General features: G+C 45.0%; 1 protein-coding gene across 1 annotated transcript in view; it reads right to left on the bottom strand.

Annotated features, from left to right (window-relative positions):
• The window catches only part of PTGER3 (prostaglandin E receptor 3), a 39,072-nt gene extending 28,318 nt beyond the window's left edge, over window positions 1–10,754 (bottom strand). Inside the window, exon 1 of the mRNA XM_044301561.1 lies at window positions 9,725–10,754. Within this exon, the coding sequence (XP_044157496.1) occupies window positions 9,725–10,585 (861 nt within the window). The 5' untranslated portion in view covers window positions 10,586–10,754. The remainder of the gene's footprint in view (window positions 1–9,724) is intronic.
• Between the last annotated feature and the right edge of the window lie 13,976 nt (window positions 10,755–24,730).

The following is a 24,730-nucleotide window of genomic DNA, read 5'->3' as shown; positions in this document are numbered from 1 at the left end:
GGCCATTATATGTATTCAGCCAAGGTCCTTTTTCCAAAGGAATTGTTGTATATTTGAGGGTTGGACCTTTTTTCTTATATGCAACTACCGTGTATTTAATAGTGGATTTACATAATTACTATTTACAGGAGTTGGACGCTCTAGCTGAAGATAAATACTGGCAGAAAAACAATATTCTGTATGTTGCACAAGTGGTGAGTAATGGAGACATACTGTACTTCCTTTTTCAGAGTTGGCACAAAGAGAGCATATAGTTAATTTACCTTGGTTTAGATATTTACAGTTACCTTCGACGCTTTTTTGTGTAAAGAGGAAATTTTTGTTACAGATACTTTTACACCTTTGAATGATTTGATGGGAGATTTGGGGCAGAAGCTTAAAATTTGTCAATGATATAAAGTTGTTCTTGAAACACTATTTAATGATATACGTTCCCCCGGACAAAAGGTTTGGGGATCTGCATTAGATACTTTATTTACAGATGCCTAAACAGGCGTTGAACCTCTCTTGCCCCAGGAATAAATTAATACTTTGCTTTTATTAGTATTGGAGTTAAAAACGGAATGTGAACATGATAGTGTATCATGTTCACATTCAGTTTTTAACTCCAATACTAATAAAAGCGAAGTATTAATTTATTCCGGGGGCAAGAGAGGTTCAACGCCTGTTTAGGCATCTGTAAATAAAGTATCTAAAATAAACCTTACCCAGGTTTTGTCCCAATTAAATATTTGGGATCTGCATTAGGGATCTCGCCAGATGATTGGGGGAAAAGAATGACTAGTTTAAGAGTAGTGTCACATAATTTTAATCATGTTTTGGTTCAATTTAATATCATACACAGAATATATGTCACACCAGTACGGCTTAATAAATGTGGGTTGAGAAGTACGTCTAATTGTCCACGGTGCGATTCACTTGGGGCTGATTATTTACACATGTTTTGGTCTTGTACACAACTAACATATTAGGAGGCAAGAGCTAGATTTATTACTCAAAAACTGAAAAAATAGTGATTCCATATATAGTGGAATGTTGGATCCTGGGTGATTTCTCCCAAATCAGTTGTGATAACTATAAAAGAACTTTTTTGATTAAAATACTTTTTTTTGGCGAGACTTTTAATCTCGCGTGGCTGGTTTTCACAAAATACTCCTAGTGTTTATTCATGGTTAAATCTGGTTAATAAGATCAAGAGATATGAAAAAAAATCTTGTACAAACAAAGGAATATTGAGGAGAAATTTAATAAGATATGGGGGATTTGGAAGTCTTAAGTCGTCCAGCTTTCACCCCACCGTCATCCCTGCCACATCTTGGACGTTGGAGGAAATAGGAGACGCATTGCAAGATAGGGGGGGAGGGTTTGGGGCAAAAATGAGAAATTTAATAATGTTGAAGATCAAGTTGTATGGAAAATAATTTTGTACTTTCCTTTGTTAATAAACAAATGAAAAACAAATAAATATTATAATTACTGTCATTAGTCAGCGACCACGACGCCTCGGCCGGACCAGACTGTTTAATGGATACCTCATAGGAAGCAAGAGTTTATATTACGGAGTAAACCAGCGTATGGCAATCAGAAGTTGCCACAAATCTTTTTCTTGAAGGAGGTGAAGCTATTAGACAAGGGTTAACGGCTGTTATTACAGGCAGGCGGAGCTCCTCCGCGAGTGTTACAGTAACTTGACAAGTAAATCACAAGGGGCGGAACCTAAAAGAGTTTCACCTGGATTCGGAGGAATATCCTGCCTGTACGCACCCTGAAATGTCTATTAAATACTTGCATTCGCCATTACATAATTCTGGAGAAACTCTACATTTGGCCATCCCGCTGTTATTCCTCCTGGAAATGTATGAATAAGCTGATAACTGGGCGTTACTGGAGTTTATAACCAGGTGAACGGTGCTTATTCAAAAGACCTTTACATTAGCTGATGGAAAGTACATAAAGCACGAACGATGGTTTCTACAATGGTGCATCCTACAGCACATGCTCCTACATTATGTCGAACGCATATCCCCTATTTACATGGGGGGAGGCGCTGCCGACCAGTGAGCTTTTTTACGCTTGCATATCAACAATCTGGTCAGCCAGCTAATGAGCATTAACATGGGATACTTATCGAGAATGACCATTCGATAACTGGCTGGACCATCTGCCTCTATAAGGGCCCTTACCCACGAAAGCCAATTGAATATTTTGGTCACTTTTCTGGTAAAACAATATTTCGGTAATATTTTTGGTCGATTTTTTGTTTCTTATTTGAGTTGGTATTTTTGTCATTATTTTAGGTCAGTGGGGGTCATTTATTGACAATGACAAACATTTATAACATGCTTTTCTCACAGGGACTCAAAGCGCAGGGATACTTGGGTGGCTGGGGAGTCTCACTGGCTGCATTATAGAGGTGCTCAACCCCAACACACACTAGGGTCAATTTCGTAGGAAGCCAATTTTGGAGTGTGGGAGGAAAGCCACGCAAACAGGGGAAGAACATACAAACTCCATGCAGATGTTGTCCCGATCAGATTCTAACTCAGGACCCCAGCGCTGCAAGGCACCAGTGCTTAAGGGACTTGCAACTATTTTAGTTATAACATGAGCTGTAAATCCCTTTTTGACCGGCTGTGCGACAATATTTAGTTGCACGGCCGGTTTTATGCTGAGCTGTGAATTTGGCCAGGAGGAGGTGCATGGTGGGGGCCATGCTGGGCCTTCGGAACCAGCAAATTTACTAACATTTATGCCTGGAAACAGCGGCTGGAGCAGATTTTAGGCCAGGCACATGGACTGCTATAGATGCGCCTAATTTATGACGAGGCGCACGCAGATTATGGGATTTAAGGACCTATGACGTAGCTCGTACAGCGGGCGCCTTAGCCACAGGGTTTCTGCTATTTTAAATAGCAGAGACCCGCGGCATATGTATGCAATCGCATACATTTTACCTTTCAGATGCCGTGGTCAAATGTGACCACGGCATCTGCGCAGACTGGAACCAGAAGTTGCGCACTTCCAGTCCGGTAACAGCGATCCCCGGCTGAGATCGGGGAACCTGTTACCTCGATCTAATTGACCGAAGCCTCAAGCAGGCTTCAGAGTCAATTAGATGTATATAACAATACAGGCCAATAGGTGGCAGCCTTGTATTGATATAGTGCAAATGAAGTCTTCAATGATGGCTATGAGGTGACTTAAAAAAAGCTAAAAAAAAAGTTAAAAAAAGTTTTTCCTTAAAATTAAAAAACTTTACCAATAAAAAAAATAAACATCATGGGCATCGCCGCGTGCGGAAAATGCCCATACTATTGAATTATAACAATATTAATGGCATACAGCAAATGGCGTAGCGGGGGGAAAAATAAAAACAGCCAATTTGCCATTTTTTGTCAACTAACCAATAATTTTTTTTATAAAAAGTGATCAAAAAGTCGCACACACTTAAAATTGGTATAACTGAAAACAGATCGTCCTGCAAAAATTGAGTTCTCACACATAGCTACAAAAAAGTTATAGAATTCAGAATAAGGTATTGAAAAAAAGATTTATTTCCTCAAAGGTTTAAAAAAAAAAAAATCTGTATTAAAACGCAAGAGAAATTATACAAGTGTGGTATCGTTGGAACCGTACTGACCTGAAGAATGAAGATAACAGGTCAATTTTACCACATAGTTTACAGTGTAAAAAATAAATAAATAAAAGCCTTTATCAAAATTGTGTTTTTTCCCAATTCTACCCCATTTGGAATTTTTTCCCAGCTGCCTACTACATGGTATGCAACCGTAAATGGTGCCATTAGAAAGTACAACTTGTCCTGCCAAAAATAAGCCCTCATCAGGCTATGTGAATGGAAAAATAAAAAAAAGTTAGGACTATGGGAAGGCGGGGAGTGAAAAACGAAAAACGCAAAAATGGAATATCCCAGGGTCCTTAAGGGGTTAAAGGCGTTATCCAAAGTGTAAAACATGCCCCCCCCCCAATGCCTGGGCCCCTCATACAGATTATACTGACCCCTGTTTCCCAGCACGGCTGCTGCTGCATCTCCCCGTCGCACAGATCAAAACATCTGGCGATGGGGGCAGCCAATAGCAGGCCGCGAGAGGGACGAGCCTTCTTAGCATCATGGATCAGGGGGGCTCATCTCTGTCGCCGCCTGCTATTGGCTGACCCCTCATCGCTGAATGTTTTGATCCGCGCGGCCGTGCAGGGCGGGGAGTTGCAGCGGTGGCCGTGCAGGGATCAGGAGCGAGGCAACGGGTCAAGTATGACCTATATGAGGGGCCACTTTGGATAACCCCTTTAAGACCGTCATAAAAAGCTTATCTGTAAATAAATACTGCCGCGTGAAAGAGATTTAATACATACAGCACACGAGCTAAGTGAGGCAGTCATCTGATTCGGGTTGTTGGATTTGGCTTCCTATTATCAGTAATGGAGATCAGTCAAGTAAAGCTTAAAAATGAGTCAGATTACAGTGGAAATGGAGACGGCATCAGCGGCCGCGCTCCCCACAGCCGGTCCGACCGGACCACAGAACAGTCTCTAGTCCCATGGCCGCCCTTGTTGCCCCCAACCCCCCACAAATACCATCATTGGTGTCAAGTCTGGGGCCTGAGAACTAACAATTTCCATTCTGAATACAAATTAGCACTAACGTGGTTGTCACTTCCCTTCCCCCGCACAGGAAGGAAGAGAAAGATTAAGCTGGGTGAAGTCTCATGAAGAACCCTTATCAATATGTCCTATTTACATGGGCCGTGCATTTACACCGCCAGATCGTTAGCGATGATCTGGCGGTGTAAATGCGCTGCCGATTACCCAATGAACAAGCATAACGCTCGTTCATCGGGTAATTGGATCATTACTGCTACACAAAAATCCTTGTTTCCTGGTGGCAGATGGTGCTGCCGGGAAACAACGAGTCTGTATGGGGAAGAGCGATGGCATTAGCGATCATTCCTCCCCATACTCTGGAGGAGATCGGTTAATGTGAATGCACCGGTCTCCTCCGCTAGCGATCATTAGATTGTCAAGAAGAAATGGTTCCCTCCCGACAATCTGCTTGTACATTGTCTCATGTACAGGGACCTTAAAGGGAACCTGTCACCTGGATTTTGTGTATAGAGCTGAGGACATGGGTTGCTAGATGGCCGCTAGCACATGCGCAATACCCAGTCCCCATAGCTCTGTGTGCTTTTATTGTGTAAAAAAAACAATTTGATACATATGCAAATGACCCTGAGATGAGTCCAGTCCCTGACTCATCTCACAGTACAGGACACATCTCAGGTTAATTTGCATATGTATCAAATCGTTTTTTTTCCACAATAAAAGCACACAGAGCTATGGGGACTGGGTATTGCGGATGTGCTAGCGGCGATCTAGCAGCCCATGTCCTCAGCTCTATACACAAAATCCCGGTGACAGGTTCCCTTTTAAGGCAGAAGGACATCATAGATGCCCCATTCATGACTCCCCGACCCCTTCCTCTAGTAACAAGAATGGGGAGCCGCTAACCAGGATTGGCTCGGCTGGACCTGGCCCATCCAGATGATCAGCCCGTCAGCGTATAAGAATTCATTTCTCCAGCAGGAGCCTCCCCGAGTGATTGCAGCTGATCGATTTGCACGTAAAACCACCATGGTGCTGGGCCATGGCCATAAGGAGAGAAATTCATTGTTTTCACTATGCCTCTTTTGGGCCAAATTTGACACTTTTCAATGCTATTGCTGCGCAATTTTAAATTTTACAAAAAGGGGACGTGACGCCCCCCCCCCCCCCCCCCCGACTCATTCATCATTATGCACTCCATAAACTGGCATAAAGAGTGATTGAAATCTACGGCAGCTCCAAGCTGCTGTAGAATTCGTTCTGGCGCACGGACTGCCGGAGGAGACCATGTAGCCTCATCATAAATTTACATGGCTCCTCCGGCGGTACAGGACCCATGAAGAGGAGCGGCATTGGACGCCGGTCCTGATAAATGAGGGCTAAGGTAACTATTATCCCGAGAATGGATTTCCTCATTAACATGCAAATTCAGCTCTGTGGATATTACCGTAATTAAACACAGCAAGGGATAAGCAGCTGCCATCTGCTTCCCCCGCTGATCTCCTAAAGAAATTAAAAAAAAACACAAGAAAAAGTTAACAGTTCCTATAAAAAATTATCTGACGCTCCCTTTTCAGGGGTCTCATGACCAGTGACCCTATGACGGCATGTGCAGAGTGAACCCATATAAGCAGCTGATCATCGGCTGCCTGCAGCAGCATCTCCCTCCCTCCCCTGTGCTTCAATTCACCTCCATGGGGGAAATAGTAGAATATTACAGCCTCATAGATTCTAATGGGGCCCCACCTTCCCCCATTTAACCCCACCATTGGGGGGGGGGGGGTCTTAGCTCATAAAACCCCCTAATACCATCTTCTGAGCTGACCCCAGAGAAAAGTAAAGGTTAGAAAATACCGGCCTGACCCTACAATCTCAGAAGGAATCTAGCGAAAATTTGGGATCACCACCAGACTCTCCTGCTGGGGGAAAGAAGGATCGGGCATGCTGGAGTCTCTGGCAGCAGCTCTCTGCACTGAATAGCATGCACGCTCTCCCAAGCCAAGCATGCACGTTGATGTGGGCATAAGAAGGAATCCTTCATTTCTGACAGCTATCTACAGCATAGGGTAAGGTGACGCATTGCAGATTTATGTCAGACATGCGCTTCAGAAAAAAAAAAACATTCATGTATGGTGGACGTTTATCGCACTAATGCAAGTGTGTTAGATCCCAGGGGATATCCGGCATAATGGATTCCTATGGCGTCACATGTAATACAGGTGAAACTCCAAAAGTTAGAATATCGTGCAAAAGTTCATTTATTTCAGTAATGCAACTTAAAAGGTGAAACTAACACATGAGACTCATTGAGATATATCAAGCCTTTAGTTGGTATAATTTGGGTGATTTTGGCTTACAGCTTATCTCAGGTCCCCTTTGCTCAGGGGGTATGGATTAATTAGCTGACTAGAGGGCGACACTTTGAGCCTAGAATATTGAACCTTTTCAGAAAATTCTAATTTTAATCTGCATTACTGAAATAAATGGACTTTTGCACGATATTCTAATTTTTTCGAGTTTCCCCCGTATGTGACTTGTGTTTTATGTGGCTGTAATATTAGGACTGCAAAAAATCCAACTCTGAGAAATGTTTGTGCTTATTGGAAAGTGCGTGCAATAGTTTTCACCTTCGCCGTGTGCTTGGGATATGATCATTTTACCTGCGAGGAGAAAGGCTTCTCCATGAAGTCACAGATTATACTTACATAGTTACATAGTTAATACGGCTGAAAAAGATAAGTCCATCAAGTTACTTGCTTGTATAATAACATAAGGTAAGTGACCGTCGACCCCCAGCCTTAGGGTTCATACACACAGCAGTATAAGGGCTCATGCACACAAACGTATTTTCTTTCCGCGTCCATTCCGTTTTTTTTTGCAGACTGTATGCAGAACCATTCATTTCAATGGGTTTGCAAAAACACGGAAGTTACTCCGTGTGCATTCCCATGTCTGTATGTCCGTTCCACCAAAAATTAGGGGTCGGCTGTTCTGGTCCGCAAAATATGGAATGCACGCGGACGTCATCCGTATTTTTTGCGGACTGCAAAATACATGCAGTCGTGTGCTTTAGCCCTTAGGGTGCGGCCACATGTTCAGATTTCGACAGGCAGTTTTGAAAGCCAAAAACCAGGGGTAAATTAAAAGAAAAGAATAGTCGTATATTCTGTACTTTTTTGATCCGCTCCGGATTTTGGCTTCCGAAACTGCATGCAGAGACTTGACCGCCTGGCCGTACCCTTATGGATCTGTCATACTGCACTCACAGAACTCTAGGGGTCGAATACTCTACCTACAATTTTATATACCGTACATGCAGAACTGTACCACATTCCATCACAGCATGGTGCCCTAGGAAGGCGCCATATGGCGGCACACTGAGTGTCGTACAGAACCACAGGAGCTCCGTGCTCTGTCATGCCGGCGGCAGGTCCACAACTCTACTTATGCTTTCATCCTGTGGCTCTCCAGCTGTTGTGAAACTACAACTCCCAGCTATTGTGAATCCACAGTTCTTGTAAAATTCTTTTTATTAACATTTTTTGGAATGATAACTTGAATCCACAGTTCTCACGCTGGGAGTTGTAGTTTCACAACAGCCGGAGGGCCACAGCTTGGAGACCACCGTTATAACCACATTGGAGAACAGACGCGAGATCTGATCTGGTGTCAGCTGAAAGCCCAGTTCTATAGAAGGGAAGGAACCTGACCTGTGCTGTATTGTGCAGATCTGCTCTGCTGCTTCTGGTTCTGCCCGGGCTCAGGTCTAAGTGATGGCCACTTACTGTCTCTGGTGACGCCTCACAGTGATCATCCCCTCTAGGAGTGGAAGAGCAGACATCTCCAGCCTGGAAGATTAGGTGGGAAGAGGCTGCTCCACGGCGTGGCTGCTAATAGCTCAATTATCTGTAACAGCAGCGGATCAGAGGCCGGCGTGGACACCAGCTGCTGCAGAACAGCTTTCACTGGGGACCTGTTAGTGGAATAATTGTTGGAATGGGATTGTAAGACTTCAGTATTAGAGGAATTACAGAACATACTATCTCCACGTGTGGTAGGGATCCCTTGAAATAGCCCAGCATTGGAATCAGCTGCTGCAGAACATCTTTGGCACAGACCTGTCAATCGCTTAACCATTGGAATGGGATTATACTGCTGCAGCAGTATAACATGGATAGGCCGTACACGTGTTGTGAGGGTCATTAGGACTGAACATCAGAGGCCAGCGTTAATAGCAGCTGCTGCAGAACATCTTTGGCACAGACCTGTCAATCGCTTAACCGTTGGAATGGGATTATACTGCTGCAGCAGTATAACATGGATAGGCCGTACACGTGTTGTGAGGGTCATTAGGACTGAACATCAGAGGCCAGCATTAATAGCAGCTGCTGCAGAACATCTTTAAAAGCAGACCTGTCCATGATTGGACAGTGGAATGCTGAAATTAGATACTAAATGGTACAGAAATGTAACATGAGTGAACAGTATATAGGGAGAGAACTTTCCACGTGTGGCGGTAAAAAGTTCAGCATCAATAGCAGCTGCTGCAGAACATCTTTTATTTTCTCCTGTCAAACACTTGATTGCTGGAACTGTATTACATTGCTGCAGAAGTATAACATGAGGGTCTGGTTTACAGGGAAAGCATCATCCACGCGTGCAGGGGTTCTACCAGTTAAGGCTCTCAGTACTAGGACGTATTCACATGCGGCAGATTTCGTGGCAGAAAATTCTGCGACTGAAAATCACTTCCATTCACCTTAATGGGGCTTGCAGAAATCCACGTGCTTGCCGCCCCGTTCAAATGAATGGAACTGATTTCCAGTGGCAGAGTTCTCCTACTATCAGGGGTAAATCCTAGAATGGGACTGGAGAAGTATATAATGGAGAAGCAGCTTACAGCTTAATCGCCTGGTGGAGGATTACAGGACTAAACATCAGAAATCAGCAGTCATTGCAGCTGCTGCAGAACATCTTTGGAAGCATAACCTTTCCCTTACATCACAAACTTATGAGGCTGCAAGATGCAAACTTTGTGCAATGCATACAACTACTACTAGTAGTACCATAAGCCCCAGCATGCAAGTAATAGTGAAACATTGCCTACCAGAAGGGGAGACCAGCAGGCAAACAGGACACACATGATCCCCATGAGCTGGATCATGGTCTCCATTGTAATCCTCTCCCACTGCTTGCTGATCTTGGAGGCTGAGCTCCTACTTTTGCATCGGGTCACCAGGGCTTTAATAGTGGCCAGGTTGCAGGTGAAGGTAGTCCCAAGGGACAGGAGACCAAGAGAGGCAAAAGTGGAAGCAAAAACAATGTTCCCTGGAGTCTTGTGGTCAGTGCTGATAAAACACCAGGTCCCAGGCCACTGCAGGGTGTACTGCCCCAACCCCATGATGGGCAGGAGGGCAAACCCAAGCACTGCCCCCCAGATGCACAGTAACACTGTTATGGTGACTTTGGTCCTCATGTTGCTGGAGTACCAGTGAGGAGACCTGATGGCCAGAGTCCTTTCAATAGCCATGGCACTGGCTATAAACAGGGGGCACAGTCCAAACATGGTCATGCTCAGTCCAAAGAAGGCGCACAGGTGTCCCGAAGGGTCCACTTTGCTCCACTGCCTTTTGGCCAGGTAGACTGAGATGACAATGGGGCTGGTGAGGAGCTGTCCCATGAAGTCAGTAAGTGCCAGGGATCCTATGCACAGCAGAAATGAATGCTTCCTCTTACTCTCCTTCTTCTTGTAGGACTTGTAGATCAGCAGCATGGCCAGAGCATTCCCCACCAGCCCAGTGATCATCATAGACAAGGGGAAAGCCACAGACACTGACCCCCCACAGTCCTCCAGCATTCTGGACAAGTTCCCCCAGCTCCTCTCCTTCAGGACATTGGACGTGTTGGGGTCCCACATCCTTCCAGAGGTGTAGTTAAAGCTGTCACAGGGGTCTGTGCTGAACTCCATGCTGCCTCCGGGGATCCTCCAGGAACACGGCGCTTCTCAGGCTCATGTCGACAGCAGGAGGACACCCTGTGCTGTGCCACAAGCTCCGGGAGCACTCTGCTATATAACCACCAGGGGGCGTCTGCGGCGACGCGTCACATCGCAGAGTGGAGTGAGACCCAGCCAGGGCACAGAGAGCATGGCACAGTCTGTGTGCCAATCAGCATGCCAGCAAGACTAGGAAGTGGGGGAGTAAGGAGAAAGTCTTCAGGAGGCAGCAGATGCATGCCCCCAATCATCAGCTTCATATTACCCCCAAAGGCCCCAATCAACTTCATGTTACCCCTCCCTGTATACCAGCTTCATGTTACCCCTCCCTATACCAGCTTCAGATTACCCCTACCTGTATATAAACGTCATATTACCCCCTCCCTGTATATAAGCTTTATATTACCCCCTCCCTGTATATAAGCTTCATATTACCCCCTCCCTGTATATAAGCTTCATATTACCTCCTCCCTGTATATAAGCTTCATATTACCCCCTCCCTGTATATAAGCTTCATATTACCCCCTCCCTGTATATAAGCTTCATATTACCTCCTCCCTGTATATAAGCTTTATATTACCCCTCCCTGTATATAAGCTTTAAATTACCTCCTCCCTGTATATAAGCTTCATATTACCCCCTCCCTGTATATAAGCTTCATATTACCCCCTCCCTGTATATAAGCTTTAAATTACCCCCTCCCTGTATATAAGCTTCATATTACCCTTGCCCTGTATATAAGCTTTAAATTACCTCCTCCCTGTATATAAGCTTCATATTACCTCCTCCCTGTATATAAGCTTCATATTACCCCTCCCTGTATATAAGCTTTAAATTACCTCCTCCCTGTATATAAGCTTCATATTACCCCCTCCCTGTATATAAGCTTCATATTACCCCCTCCCTGTATATAAGCTTCATATTACCCCTCCCTGTATATAAGCTTTAAATTACCCCCTCCCTGTATATAAGCTTCATATTACCCCCTCCCTGTATATAAGCTTCATATTACCCTTGCCCTGTATATAAGCTTCATATTACCCCTCCCTGTATATAAGCTTTAAATTACCCCCTCCCTGTATATAAGCTTTATATTACCCCTCCCTGTATATACGCTTCATATTACCCCTCCCTGTATATAAGCTTCATATTACCCCTCCCTGTATATAAGCTTCATATTACCCCTCCCTGTATATAAGCTTCATATTACCCCTCCCTGTATATAAACTTCATATTACCCCTCCCTGTATATAAGCTTCATATTACCCCTCCCGTTATATACGCTTCATATTACCCCTCCCTGTATATAAGCTTCATATTACCCCCTCCCTGTATATTAGCTTCATATTACCTCCTCCCTGTATATAAGCTTCATATTACCCCCTCCCTGTATATAAGCTTCATATTACCCCTCCCTGTATATAAGCTTCATATTACCCCTCCCGTTATATACGCTTCATATTACCCCCTCCCTGTATATAAGCTTCATATTACCCCTCCCTGTATATAAGCTTTATATTACCCCTCCCTGTATATAAGCTTCATATTACCCCTCCCTGTATATTAGCTTCATATTACCCCCTCCCGGTATATACGCTTCATATTACCCCCTCCCTGTATATTAGCTTTATATTACCCCCTCCCGGTATATACGCTTCATATTACCCCCTCCCTGTATATTAGCTTTATATTACCCGTGCCCTCAGCTTCATAGGAAGCCATTGAAGGGTCTGTATTTGCTACATTAAACACAATATTGATTCAGTTCCTGGAATATTCCCAGTGATGTTTATACAATTCGATACAATGTTGCATTTCACCAGCGGCGCTTGTTTTATTAGGACATCGCGGGCGCCACCTGGCGGCCGAAGGCGGCATGTGCTCCATTTCCTTCTCAAAAGAGTATCTGAGATGACAGACCCCCTTTCTAGGTTACACCTGTGGTGGTCCACGAAGCTGGGATAGGAGTAGTTTGTTGGGCTCCTCATGCTGTGGATCTTCTTCATGCATCCTTGTACCTGGTTCTTTCATGGAGGGAAACCTGTGGTTTTCTGGGTTTACATTAAAGAGGTATTCCAACCTTACAGGATATGCCATAAATGTATTATAGATGTGGGTCTCACACACCTGTGTGAACAATAGGAATCCCGTTTAGCTGTCTCACCCAATGAGTCAGGGGTCTTCCTTTCTCTACATAGGTGCGGGATCCACATCTATCTGACATCTACAGCTGCCCATGGATCGGTTGTGGTGGAGACGATCCCATCCATAGCTTTCGAAGTGGTGTCAGATTTGATCATTTGACTGATTCCGCAACTGCATCCTCTTCTGATCCAGCTGCTAGGAAAGTGATCATCTGGGTAAATTTTGTGACCACCTACTTCAGAGCTATGGATGGGATCATCGCTACTGTCCATTTCTTTTTACACAGTTTTGCAGTCAATTTTTTTATAGCACCCATGAAGCTAAAAAAATTGCAGAGCTATGTGTTTCTATGGTAACAGACTACGTGTAGTCTGATCCTGCAGTCATACTCTAAACCAGGGATGCCCAACCTGCAGCCCTCCACCTGTTGCAAAACTGCTCCCAGCATTCCCTGATAGCTGACAGCTGTCCAGGCATGATGGAAGTTGTAGTTTTGCAACAGCTGGAGGGCCGCAGGTTGGGCATCCCTGCTCTAAACAGTGCATAGAGAAGATTAGAGAAGGCCTTGCGGTTCGCCCGGCGCCATATTCTTTTACATTGTGAAGAACTTTGACCCATGACACATCCATCAGGTGGGACAGGACAGCCAATTGAGACGTTTCAGCACATGGACGTACCCCCTACCTTATAAATAGACCCGATCTGGCCGCCATTTTACATTCTGTTTTTTGCCAGTATAGGGAGAGGTTGCTGTGTGGAGCAGGGACAGGCTGTTAGGGCCACCAAATCACTAGCTAATAGGGCCACAAAAGTCCTTTTAAGGACTGGTATAGATGTGCTATCGATAGGTGTGACTTACTGAGGGGTGTAATATACTTATAATATACTTTCTAACATAGAAAGTACATTATAGTGCATTTGTATTGTGCAGCAGTTGTGTGCGGCTCTGCTGCGATACCGCAGCTATACAGATAGGGACAAACGCTACTGGAACAACTAATTGCAACTGGTGTGATATACCTATTGCCCCCCCAAAAAAACTGATTGAGGAAGGGGTGTAATATACCTTCTTCCACAAATACTGCTCCACAATACGGCCGACGTGGACGCTCTGAGAAGCGAGGAACCCCTGGACTATGGGTGTGCAGGCTTGACCTGTGGCCAGAGCTGGCACAATTTGCGATGGAACTCTTGGCTTGCCCCTCGTCCAGTGTCTTTTTCCGAAAGGACATTCAGCGCAGCAGGGGGGATCGTGACTGATAAGCACACTCGCCTAGCTCACGACAGTGTGGACTACCTCACATTTCTAAAAATGAATGAGGCATGGATCTCGGAGGAATTCTACACCTGTGACGAGTCGACCATGGTCCCTGTCTTAGGTAAATACAGCGGCATAAAAGGCCTTTTATGTCAGGTGAATGCCTAATTTTTGGGGCCTGTACTGGCCGACAGTTACATATTTATCCTGTGACCGCCTAGTGTACCTCCAGCCACAGAATCCAAAGTTCTGTACTGTCAGGTGATGCCTATTGCCTAATTTTTGGGGCCTGTACTGACCCACAGTTACATTTTTTATCTGTAGCCACATATTCACACTCCTGTCTCACTCTGCCTCTTATTATGGTGGCGTATGAACCGCATTCACCTGCATTATGCCCTCTTACCACACCCTGTGCAGTGCCTCTAGTCATTCCCTGTACTGTGCCCTCTTATACTCTTTTATCCAGTCACGGTATGGCGGTGTTATCCGGTCACTGTACAGATATGTTATCCGGTCACGGTATGGCGGTGTTATCCGGTCAATGTATGGCGGTGGTATCCATTAACTGGATGGCCATAACTGTATCCCTTTTCCTGCCCACACCATCCTTTTTTAGACCTGGCATGAGCGGAAAAATATGCAGATTGCGGTGCTAAGGACCTCTGTGCCACAATTTGTCAGAAATACACCTAACATAGACGTACTACTATATAATAAATGACCACCTAATTGTATTATCATTCGGGGGTAGGGCTAATATCTTTATATTATATAGATTCTAGTGTATTATACTGTGCCCTGTATTTCCCAGTAGAAAATGATCCTTGGGAAACACAGTCCTCATCCCTGACCACCAGGACCAGGTGGCGCTCTGTCAGTACATGGCGGCCTCCCCTCTCCGCCACGCTGCTCCGCTGTGTACTGGGGCTTATTCTCACACTAGGGCTGGGTTCCCATCCTATTTTTGCCATATATTTAATGTAATACCAAAAATGTGTGCGTTACCAGATGCCTCAGACGGATGCCGAACAGTGGTGTCCGTTCACCATACAGTTCCATGGTAGAAAAAATAAATAAAAATGGACTCTGCAGGATACAAAAACGTGGAGTGCTGCACATTTGTATACATCTAACTGATAGCAAATAAAAAAATTCTAGGCTCCAGCAGGGCACATTTTTGAGAGTTTCCCTTTAAGACGCATAAAAATGGCCCCTGATTAAAATACATATTTTTTGTGGGAATTTTTGCCATTGATCCCCCTCTGGTATGTCACTGTCCGTGTTGTGGGACTATTTGTGCACTTCTAGTAAGTGTTTGCTGGCTGCAAATATGAGCTGAAGGTTTTTCAGGTTCGCCTGCCATTAAAGTGAATAGGGGCCGCGCGCAAACTTGCGGTTCGCGAACATTTGATCGCGACCCGTCCTGGCCGACGTTCGTCCATCACTAGAGAAGGTGGTATCCCTTAGTTATAGTCAGTCTGCACTTATTTTACCAGGCACCAACCACTGGGCAGTTCAGGTTGACCAGCAGCTGGTTTTCTGATGCTCTGAATCTCCGAACTAGAGATGAGCGAATTTCAGGTTATGAAATTCGTTAACGATTCACGATAGGTGAATTGTGTTATGGATTCCGTTACCACGGACCATAATGCAATCCTATGACGGAATGCATAACGGAATGGCTTCAGAGGCATTCCGTTATTCATTCCGTCATGATAGAAGTCTATGGGCTGCAAAACGGATCCATTATGCAGGAGAGGACTCCCTCATAGAATTGCGTTATGGTCCGTGGTAACGGAATCCATAACGCAATTCACCTTTTACCAGTAAACGAAGCGCGAACGAATTTCAAAATATGAAATTATCTCTACTCGGAACTTTATGAACTGAATAATGAGACAGACAGCGCCACCTAGTGCTCACAGGCCACACGGCATCTGCCTCTCGTATTTGCTTTACCTGTAGGGTTTGCAATATCAGACGGCAAATAAAAGGCAAAGGCTAAAATAATCGCCTTCTGTTCCAGCTGGTTAATGCAAATACTTTTCTGCAGATTCAGCTGTTGATTCGCTTACCGAGTCCGACTCTGCGCCAGGCGCCACCACCTTGGCCACCGCTGTGGGTGGCCCAGATGTCCTTGAGCCTAGAAGGAGCAGAGTGTGTAGAATAAGCACTAAAACTGCAGGAAATGAAACATTACGGAGGTATCAGGCCCGTGCTACAGGCGGATAACACTTTATATAAAACAGACTTGTCTAAGGAGGTGGCATGGGTGACACGGTGGCCCCTATTTCCTCCTTGGAAGGGACGTCCAGGCCCACGCCGGAGAACATACTGACTCCGTGTAGATGTCAAGACGTTGCTCTTTGTCACTTTCAGATGAGTTCCACGCATTAAACCATGTTCTGCTTAATTGAGGCTCCCTGGACGTGTGCAGTGAGTGATCCGTGTAATGTACGCCGCTGAGCCGTTATTATGTCACGCTCCCTCCGTCTAATGGAGATGACGAGGTCAGATAACGCAGCTCCAGGGCACAACGACTTGTGCTGATATCTATATGGCGTATATTATATTACCCTCTATATATATACGTGTGGATGGAAAGGTCACAGAACGCGCCCGGGCGCAGCACAATGATCAATTATATCAACAACGCTCAGGATTAAAAGCCATTTAAAGGGATATTTGTCTGAAGGAGCCGCCCAAGCTCATGTGCTGGACTGGCATTTAAAGGGATTCTCTACTGCACCTGTTCCTCACATGGATCTAGAGGTCTCACCGCTCATTTCCCCCAATTTCTCTGCTAGACTTTGGGCTGGTAGCTCAGGGGGAATAATAATATAATAATCCTTATTTCTATGGCGCCAACATATTCCGCAGCGCCTTACAGTTCACGGGTCCACGTACAAACAATCATAAATAACATAGCAACAGAAAAGTCAATAATTAGAACAAGAGGAATGAGGACCCTGCTCGCAAGAGCTTACAATCTATGAGGGGAGAGGGATGACAAAAAATAATCTCCTTTTCTGCAGCTCTCTTCCTATGACAGCTCTGGAGCCATGTTCTTTCCACAGCAGCATTCTCCCCATCACAGCTCAGGAAGGTGTGTCCTTTCTGCTACAGCTCTCTTCAAATCACAGCTCAGGAGGTGTGCTCTTTCTGCTGCAACTCTCTCTCTCAATCACAGCCCAGGAGGGTGTCCTTTCTGCTGCAGTTCTCCTCCTATTCCAGCTCAGGAGAAGAGGTGTCCTTTCTGCTGCAGTTTTCTGCTTGTCCCAGCTCTGGAGGGTGTCCTTTCTGTTGCAGTTATCTTCCTATCCCAGCTTAGGAGAAGGGGTGTCCTTTATGCTGCAGTTCTCTTCCTATCCCAGCTCAGGAGAAGAGGTGTCCTTTCTGCTGCAGTTCTCTTCCTATCCCAGCTCAGGAGAAGAGGTGTCCTTTCTGCTGCAGTTTTCTGCTTGTCCCAGCTCAGGAGGGTGTCCTTTCTGCTGCAGTTCTCTTCCTATCCCAGCTTAGGAGAAGAGGTGTCATTTCTGCTGCAGTTTTCTGCTTATCCCAGCTCAGGAGGAGTGTCCTTTCTGCTGCAGCTCTCTTCCTGTAACTGTCACAGCTTCTAACAGTGTATACAGCTGGTGGCAGCTAAAGGATGGAACTGAGCATGTGCATCCACCACAGCAAGGTGGATGGAGAAATAAAGAAAAAGAACAAACAGCAGGTGGCGGTATAAAGATACATTTTATTACATCCAAATACAAAAATCAACTTCTGTCAGCTGCAGGGGTGGAAGGGAGGGTGACTTTCTCCCTGCAGCTCACACTCAGACAGTACAGTGATGCTGTCTGAGAGTGAGCTGTTCAAAAGGAAACGCCTCCGATCCAGTTAGGCCATGCCCTCTCCCACTCAGCCGACTGAGATTGAAAAAATTAAGTTAAAGGCCAACTTCTAGGTCCCGCTATGCCACGCCCCTGATCTGGTTAGACCACGCCCCTCCACTCAGCCACCAGGGATTGAAAAAATGAAGGTAAAAATCAACTTCTGTCAGCTGCAGGGGTGGAAGGGAGGGTGACTTTCTCCCTGCAGCTCACACTCAGACAGTACAGTGCTGCTGTCTGAGAGTGAGCTGTTCAAAAGGACACGCTCCCGATCTAGTAAAGGCCACTGTTAACAGGACGGGCCCATGTGGAGGTCACTGTCAAGGGGGTGGTATGCTATGAAAGTCACTAAAGGGGAAGGCTGCTGTAAAGGTCAAAGTTAAGGGGGTGGGCTGCTGTGGAAGTCCAATTTTAAGGGACCAGGCACTGTGGGGGGTCAGTGTTAAGGGGTCGGGGGCTGTGGAGGTCACTGTTTTGGGGGCAAGTTGCTGTAGATGTCACTGTTATAGTGGACAGTGTCGATATCTTTTAACGACACACACAAACATTAAGTGAAATAGATTAAATATACCCGAGCCCAGCCGGCTCCTTCAGCTAGAATTATATATATTTACGGAGCAGGCTTTCACCAACTGCCTGATAGTCTTAATTTCAGTTATCCTGTTGTCAAAGACTTTGGGGACCCCAGAGGGAAGGGTTTTCACATACACAGCACTCAATAAACTAGGGTGTATGAAACAGAGTCAGCGGAGAGACTTAAAGGGGTTGTCTCACTTCAGTAAGTTGCATTTATTGTGTAGAGAAAGTTAATACAAGTCACATACTATTGTTATTATCCATATTGCTTCCTTTGCTTGCTGGATTCATTTTTCTATCACATTATACACTGCTCGTTACCATGGTTACAGACCACCCTGCAATCCATCAGTGAGGGTCGTGCTTGCACAATATAGGAAAAAGAACTAGCATACAGTACAGACCAAAAGTTTGGACACACCTTCTCATTCAAAGAGTTTTCTTAATTTAATGACTATGAAAATTGTAGATTCACACTGAAGGCATCAAAACTATGAATTAACACATGTGGAATTATATACATAACAAAAAAGTGTGAAACAACTGAAAATATGTCATATTCTAGGTTCTTCAAAGTAGCCACCTTTTGCTTTGATTACTGCTTTGCACACTCTTGGCATTCTCTTGATGAGCTTCAAGAGGTAGTCACCTGAAATGGTCTTCCAACAGTCTTGAAGGAGTTCCCAGAGATGCTTAGCACTTGTTGGCCCTTTTGCCTTCACTCTGCGGCCCAGCTCACCCCAAACCATCTCGATTGGGTTCAGGTCCGGTGACTGTGGAGGCCAGGTCATCTGGCGCAGCACCCCATCACTCTCCTTCATGGTCAAATAGCCCTTACACAGCCTGGAGGTGTGTTTGGGGTCATTGTCCTGTTGAAAAATAAATGATGGTCCAACTAAACGCAAACCGGATGGAATAGCATGCCGCTGCAAGATGCTGTGGTAGCCATGCTGGTTCAGTATGCCTTCAATTTTGAATAAATCCCCAACAGTGTCACCAGTAAAGCACCCCCACACCATCACACCTCCTCCTCCATGCTTCACGGTGGGAACCAGGCATGTAGAGTCCATCCGTTCACCTTTTCTGCGTCGCACAAAGACACGGTGGTTGGAACCAAAGATCTCAAATTTGGACTCATCAGACCAAAGCACAGATTTCCACTGGTCTAATGTCCATACCTTGTGTTCTTTAGCCCAAACAAGTCTCTTCTGCTTGTTGCCGGTCCTTAGCAGTGGTTTCCTAGCAGATATTCTACCATGAAGACCTGATTCACACAGTCTCCTCTTAACAGTTGTCCTAGAGATGTGTCTGCTGCTAGAACTCTGTGTGGCATTGACCTGGTCTCTAATCTGAGCTGCTGTTAACCTGCGATTTCTGAGGCTGGTGACTCGGATGAACTTATCCTCCGCAGCAGAGGTGACTCTTGGTCTTCCTTTCCTGGGGCGGTCCGCATGTGAGCCAGTTTCTTTGTAGCGCTTGATGGTTTTTGCAACTGCACTTGGGGACACTTTCAAAGTTTTCCCAATTTTTCGGATTGACTGACTTTCATTTCTTAAAGTAATGATGGCCACTCGTTTTTCTTTACTTGGCTGCTTTTTTCTTGCCATAATACAAATTCTAACAGTCTAATCAGTAGGACTATCAGCTGTGTATCCACTTGACTTCTCCACAACGCAACTGATGATCCCAACCACATTTATAAGGCAAGAAATCCCACTTATTAAACCTGACAGGGCACACCTGTGAAGTGAAGACCATTTCAGGTGACTACCTCTTGAAGCTGATCAAGAGAATGCCAAGAGTGTGCAAAGCAGTAATCAAAGCAAAAGGTGGCTACTTTGAAGAACCTAGAATATGACATATTTTCAGTTGTTTCACACTTTTTTGTTATGTATATAATTCCACATGTGTTAATTCATAGTTTATGATGCCTTCAGTGTGAATCTACAATTTTCATAGTCATGAAAATAAAGAAAACTCTTTGAATGAGAAGGTGTGTCCAAACTTTTGGTCTGTACTGTATGTGTCACGGTCCATCAGGTGAATGGTGTCAGGAGATCAGAGAGACTGGCTGAGCGTGGAGGAATCTAACAGCCTCCTTGATTTCTCTTAATTCAGTGTTGATAGGGTTAAGGACCACTTCCCTTTTCTCAGCTGTTGCTCAGTGGTCATCACTTCTACCCTTTATAGTCTGACCTCACCCTTCTGACTATGCGGTAGATAGCTATATTTGGGTTTGGCTGAGCTGGTGGGAGATCCTCTCTGGTGTTCCTGTTCTTCCATCTCTACAGAAGTTAAGTGTTGCATTTGTTTATATTTGTTATATTCCCTGTTGTTTGTATCTCGGCCTGAGACAGAGACTTCCATTAGTCCATCTGGGGAGGAAAGGCTTATCTCTGGTCCTAACCTTATTCCAGGGCCTTATAGGGAAATCAGGGCCTAGGTATACTGCATATGAATATTTATACATTCAAGGACTATTCATATTGATAGGTAGTCAGGGCCCAGATTAGGGTTGTCTAGGAGGTGACCTGTTTCTTCCCTAGTTTCCTGGCCCAGTTACTGTTCCCCTTCCCTCCTGTGTTCAGTGTTGAGTCCCCCCTCCTACCCCCAACGAATCGTCACACAGAGAGGCTGATGCTTTTTTCTATAGTGTGCAAGCACGACCACCACTGATGAATTGCAGGGTGGTCTGTAACCATAGAAACAAGCAGTATATAATGTGATGGAAAAATTAATCCAGCCAGCAAAGGAAGCAATATGGATAACAATACATTGGCAATTATAATGTAGAGAAAGCCATTTACTAAAGTGAGGCAACCCTTTTAACTCTGTGGTGCATGGTTTGATAAGTTTGGTGCCTCTCACCAGACACGTTAGATACCACTTATAGCTGGCTTACTGTAGATCAATATTTTGCAGCAAAATAACGGCACACGGAATGGACAAATTTGGTGCATTTTACCATTACAGAAAGCTGGTGAGGCATAAAGTGTGTCTAAAACACAGCAAATTTGATAGGCGGCTCGCCGTTATTCCGCACAACTTGAGGCAGAATTCTGCTAGATTTTGACTGGTAAAACTCCCCCATGATACGTGCGGTAGTAGTGACTGAGGGGTAGTGACAGCGGTGTAGCAACAGGTTTCGGATCTGGTTAGTTTCTTCTAGTCCTGTTTTGCAGGAAACCAAACGCTCACTCCTCCCAGTCATCTGAGCCCGAGGAGAACTTCAGAAGACGCGGACTCAGCAGGTGCTTTGTCTCCCCATCAGATGACTCGTGCCTCGCCCTGTTCAGATTGTCAGAAAGCTCGCTCATTCTCGTTATGTAACTAAAACTGGACTAGGGACTGAGAATCTGCGTAGCTGACCCTGACCAGAGTCAAGATAAGCGCCAGTCGGGGGTGGACTGGCCATAGACCCTACAGGGAAATTTCCCAGGGGGCCGTCCAAGGTTTTCTGTTGGGTACATAGCGATCTGAAGCTCTCTGCAGTAATTAATGCTAGGAGCATCTGGCAGAAGACCGTGTCCTCCTGCATTCAACTTTATTGCCATCCTGAGGACGATGATAAGAATTGAATGCTTTGGCGGGGATGGCAGTATTTTGTGCTGCCCTACCTACTTATATTGGCCCTACTTTCTGTCAATTTGAACTCGCCCCAAAAAAAAATTCAGGGCCACTTTACATTCCCAGATGCTTATTTGTTCTGTCATTCTTCAAATAAAATGGTTCAGAACAGGCATAACCAACCTGCAGCCCTCCAGCTGTTGCAAAACTACATCTCCCAGCATGCGCTGATAGCTGTAGGCTGTCCAGGCATGATGGAAGTTGTAGTTTTGCAAAAGGTGGAAGGCCGCAGGTTGTAGGTATCTCCTCCAGTGGATACCAATTAGACCTCATGCACACAACAGTAGTTGTGGCCCGCTTCTCATCCACTTTTTTTTTTAGCAGTTCCCATTCATTTCTATGTGGCCATTCCGCAAGTGATAGAACATTTCCTATTCTTGTCCTTTTGGCGGAGTGAAGGGAGTGGGAAAATTGCAGCATGCAAACGGCCGGTGTCCATATTTTGCAAATCCGCTGTTTGCAAACGGTCGTGTCCATGAGGCCGAAGGGAGCCTCTTGTTAAGTTTAAAAAAAAAAAAAAAAAAGTTGTAAAAACATCCAGACTTGTTATGGACAGATATTAGGCTCGTTGCTTACATGAAAGATTTCTCTGCGTCTCCCTCCCGTTTCGGAGAATTACCCCAGTACGGAGGTGGAGATAAACACAGTGAGAGGGAAAGCTTACCATTTCTGGCACAGATGGGCTGGAAGATACTGGGCTGTTCATGATGTGTTATATAATCGGCACAGGGCCCTGTATCCAAAGCTTATACAATCATTATTATGCCTACATATCACTTCCGCTGCTTAAGGCCTCTTTCACACGACCGTATGGCTTTTTCAGTGTTTTGGGGTCCGTTTTTCACGGATCCGTTGTTTGTTTTTTTTGTTTCTGTTCAGTTTTTCCATTCCGTTTTTCCGTATGGCATATACAGTATACAGTAATTATATATAAAAAATTGGACTGGGCATAACATTTTAATAGATAGTTCTGCAAAAAACTGGAACGGATACGGAAGACATACGGATGCATTTCCGTATGTGTTCTGGTTTTTTTTGCGGACCCATTGACTTGAATGGAGTCACGGAACGTGATTTGCGGGCAATAATAGGACATGTTCTATATTTCAACGGAAGGGAAAAACGGAAACGAAATGCATACGAAGTACATTCCATTTTTTTGCAGAACCATTGAAATGAATGGTTCAGTATACGGACCGTATACGGAATGCAAAAAACGGCCCATAAACGAAAAAAATAAATAAAATGGTCATGTGAAAGAGGCCTAAAACTGCCCCCATATAACATTTTAGTGTGAACTGAACGCCTCTCTGCAGTAATGGTATGACTGTACCTCAATATTAACCCTTTCAGCCACCATGAGATACAGAAGATGAGGGAACGTATGGAGGTGGCGCCATATGCAGTGGGTGTCGGCTGTAAAATACAGCAGACCTCCAGCTGAAGTGACCGGGATTGGCGATAGCTCGGAAATCGGTCATTTAACCCCCTGAGATCCCGCGTTCAACAGCAATCGCGGCATCTGTGAGGTAAGGCAGAGAGATGTGGCTCCCTCTGCCTTCCGATTGGAGCCCTCACAGTGAAATTGTGGGGGTTCCGAACAGTCAGCAAGACAGCCTCGGCTCTGCTAAGGCTTCCAAGGCCTGCTACGGTAAGCTGCCTGCTAAGCTGTGCACGAGGCACAGCTCAGCAGGGAGTGAGTCACAATGCCATTCACCCCAACACATCTCTGTTATGGTGAATGGGACAAGGGATCAAAAGATCCGAGGTTCTAGCGCCCTAAGGGGGCCAAAAGTTACTGTTTAAAAAGTAGTAAAAAAAAAAAAAAAAGTACAAATAAAATAAAATAAATTACATATATATATATATATATATATATATTTAAAGTTTAAAGGGGTTGTCCAAGTTATGAAAAAAATATATATAGCACTGAAAATCTGATGGGCAGCAATATATAACTACAAAAGTGTATCGCCCGTATGGGTTATGAGAAACCGGCGCTGGATGACGAGCTTGATAGCACCCCCAATAGAGCTTAAATGCTTTACTAATTCTCCCTTTTTCGTTGTAGGGCCTGTGGTCTAAAGGGTATACTGGAATTGCCCCGTCAGTTTCCAATATATCTAAAAAATATATAGGGATATGTTCAAATACTATTAGGAGTATTGCGATGTACATAAAAAGTAAAAGAGTACACTTACGTTACTCTGTGCGGTCCGTTACCTGCTTGAGGTCTTCTGTGGACTTAGGAGTTATAGTCCTTATCGCCTGCTGCTAAATATTCCTCTCTGTTCGGGTGCTGCAAAGAGCGTCCTCTTCGTTCACCTCCTGACACCAGCGCTGCTCCGGCCGGAAGCACGCGCAGGGGAACCTGTGAGACAGTTGCCCGGGAAACCCCTATCGGCGACGTCACCGTGGAAGATACCGAAGCCTCCGTAGGTCAAAAAGCAACCAACGCATTTCAGAGCGTGCCGGGCTCCTTCGTCAAACTACCAAAAAATTTGTTTCCTGGAGTCAAATCCCGACAACTTGGCAGAAGATATAACAGCATAACAAGCTAAGGCTGCTTTCACACTAGCGTTCGGGTGTCCGCTCGTGAGCTCCGTTTGAAGGAGCTCACGAGCGGACCCGAAC

Source organism: Bufo gargarizans, chromosome 7 (assembly GCF_014858855.1).
Source record: "Bufo gargarizans isolate SCDJY-AF-19 chromosome 7, ASM1485885v1, whole genome shotgun sequence".
Classification (NCBI taxonomy): domain Eukaryota; kingdom Metazoa; phylum Chordata; class Amphibia; order Anura; family Bufonidae; genus Bufo; species Bufo gargarizans.
The sequence above is the reverse complement of the archived record's forward strand: the minus strand, read 5'-3'. Positions and strand labels throughout refer to the sequence as shown.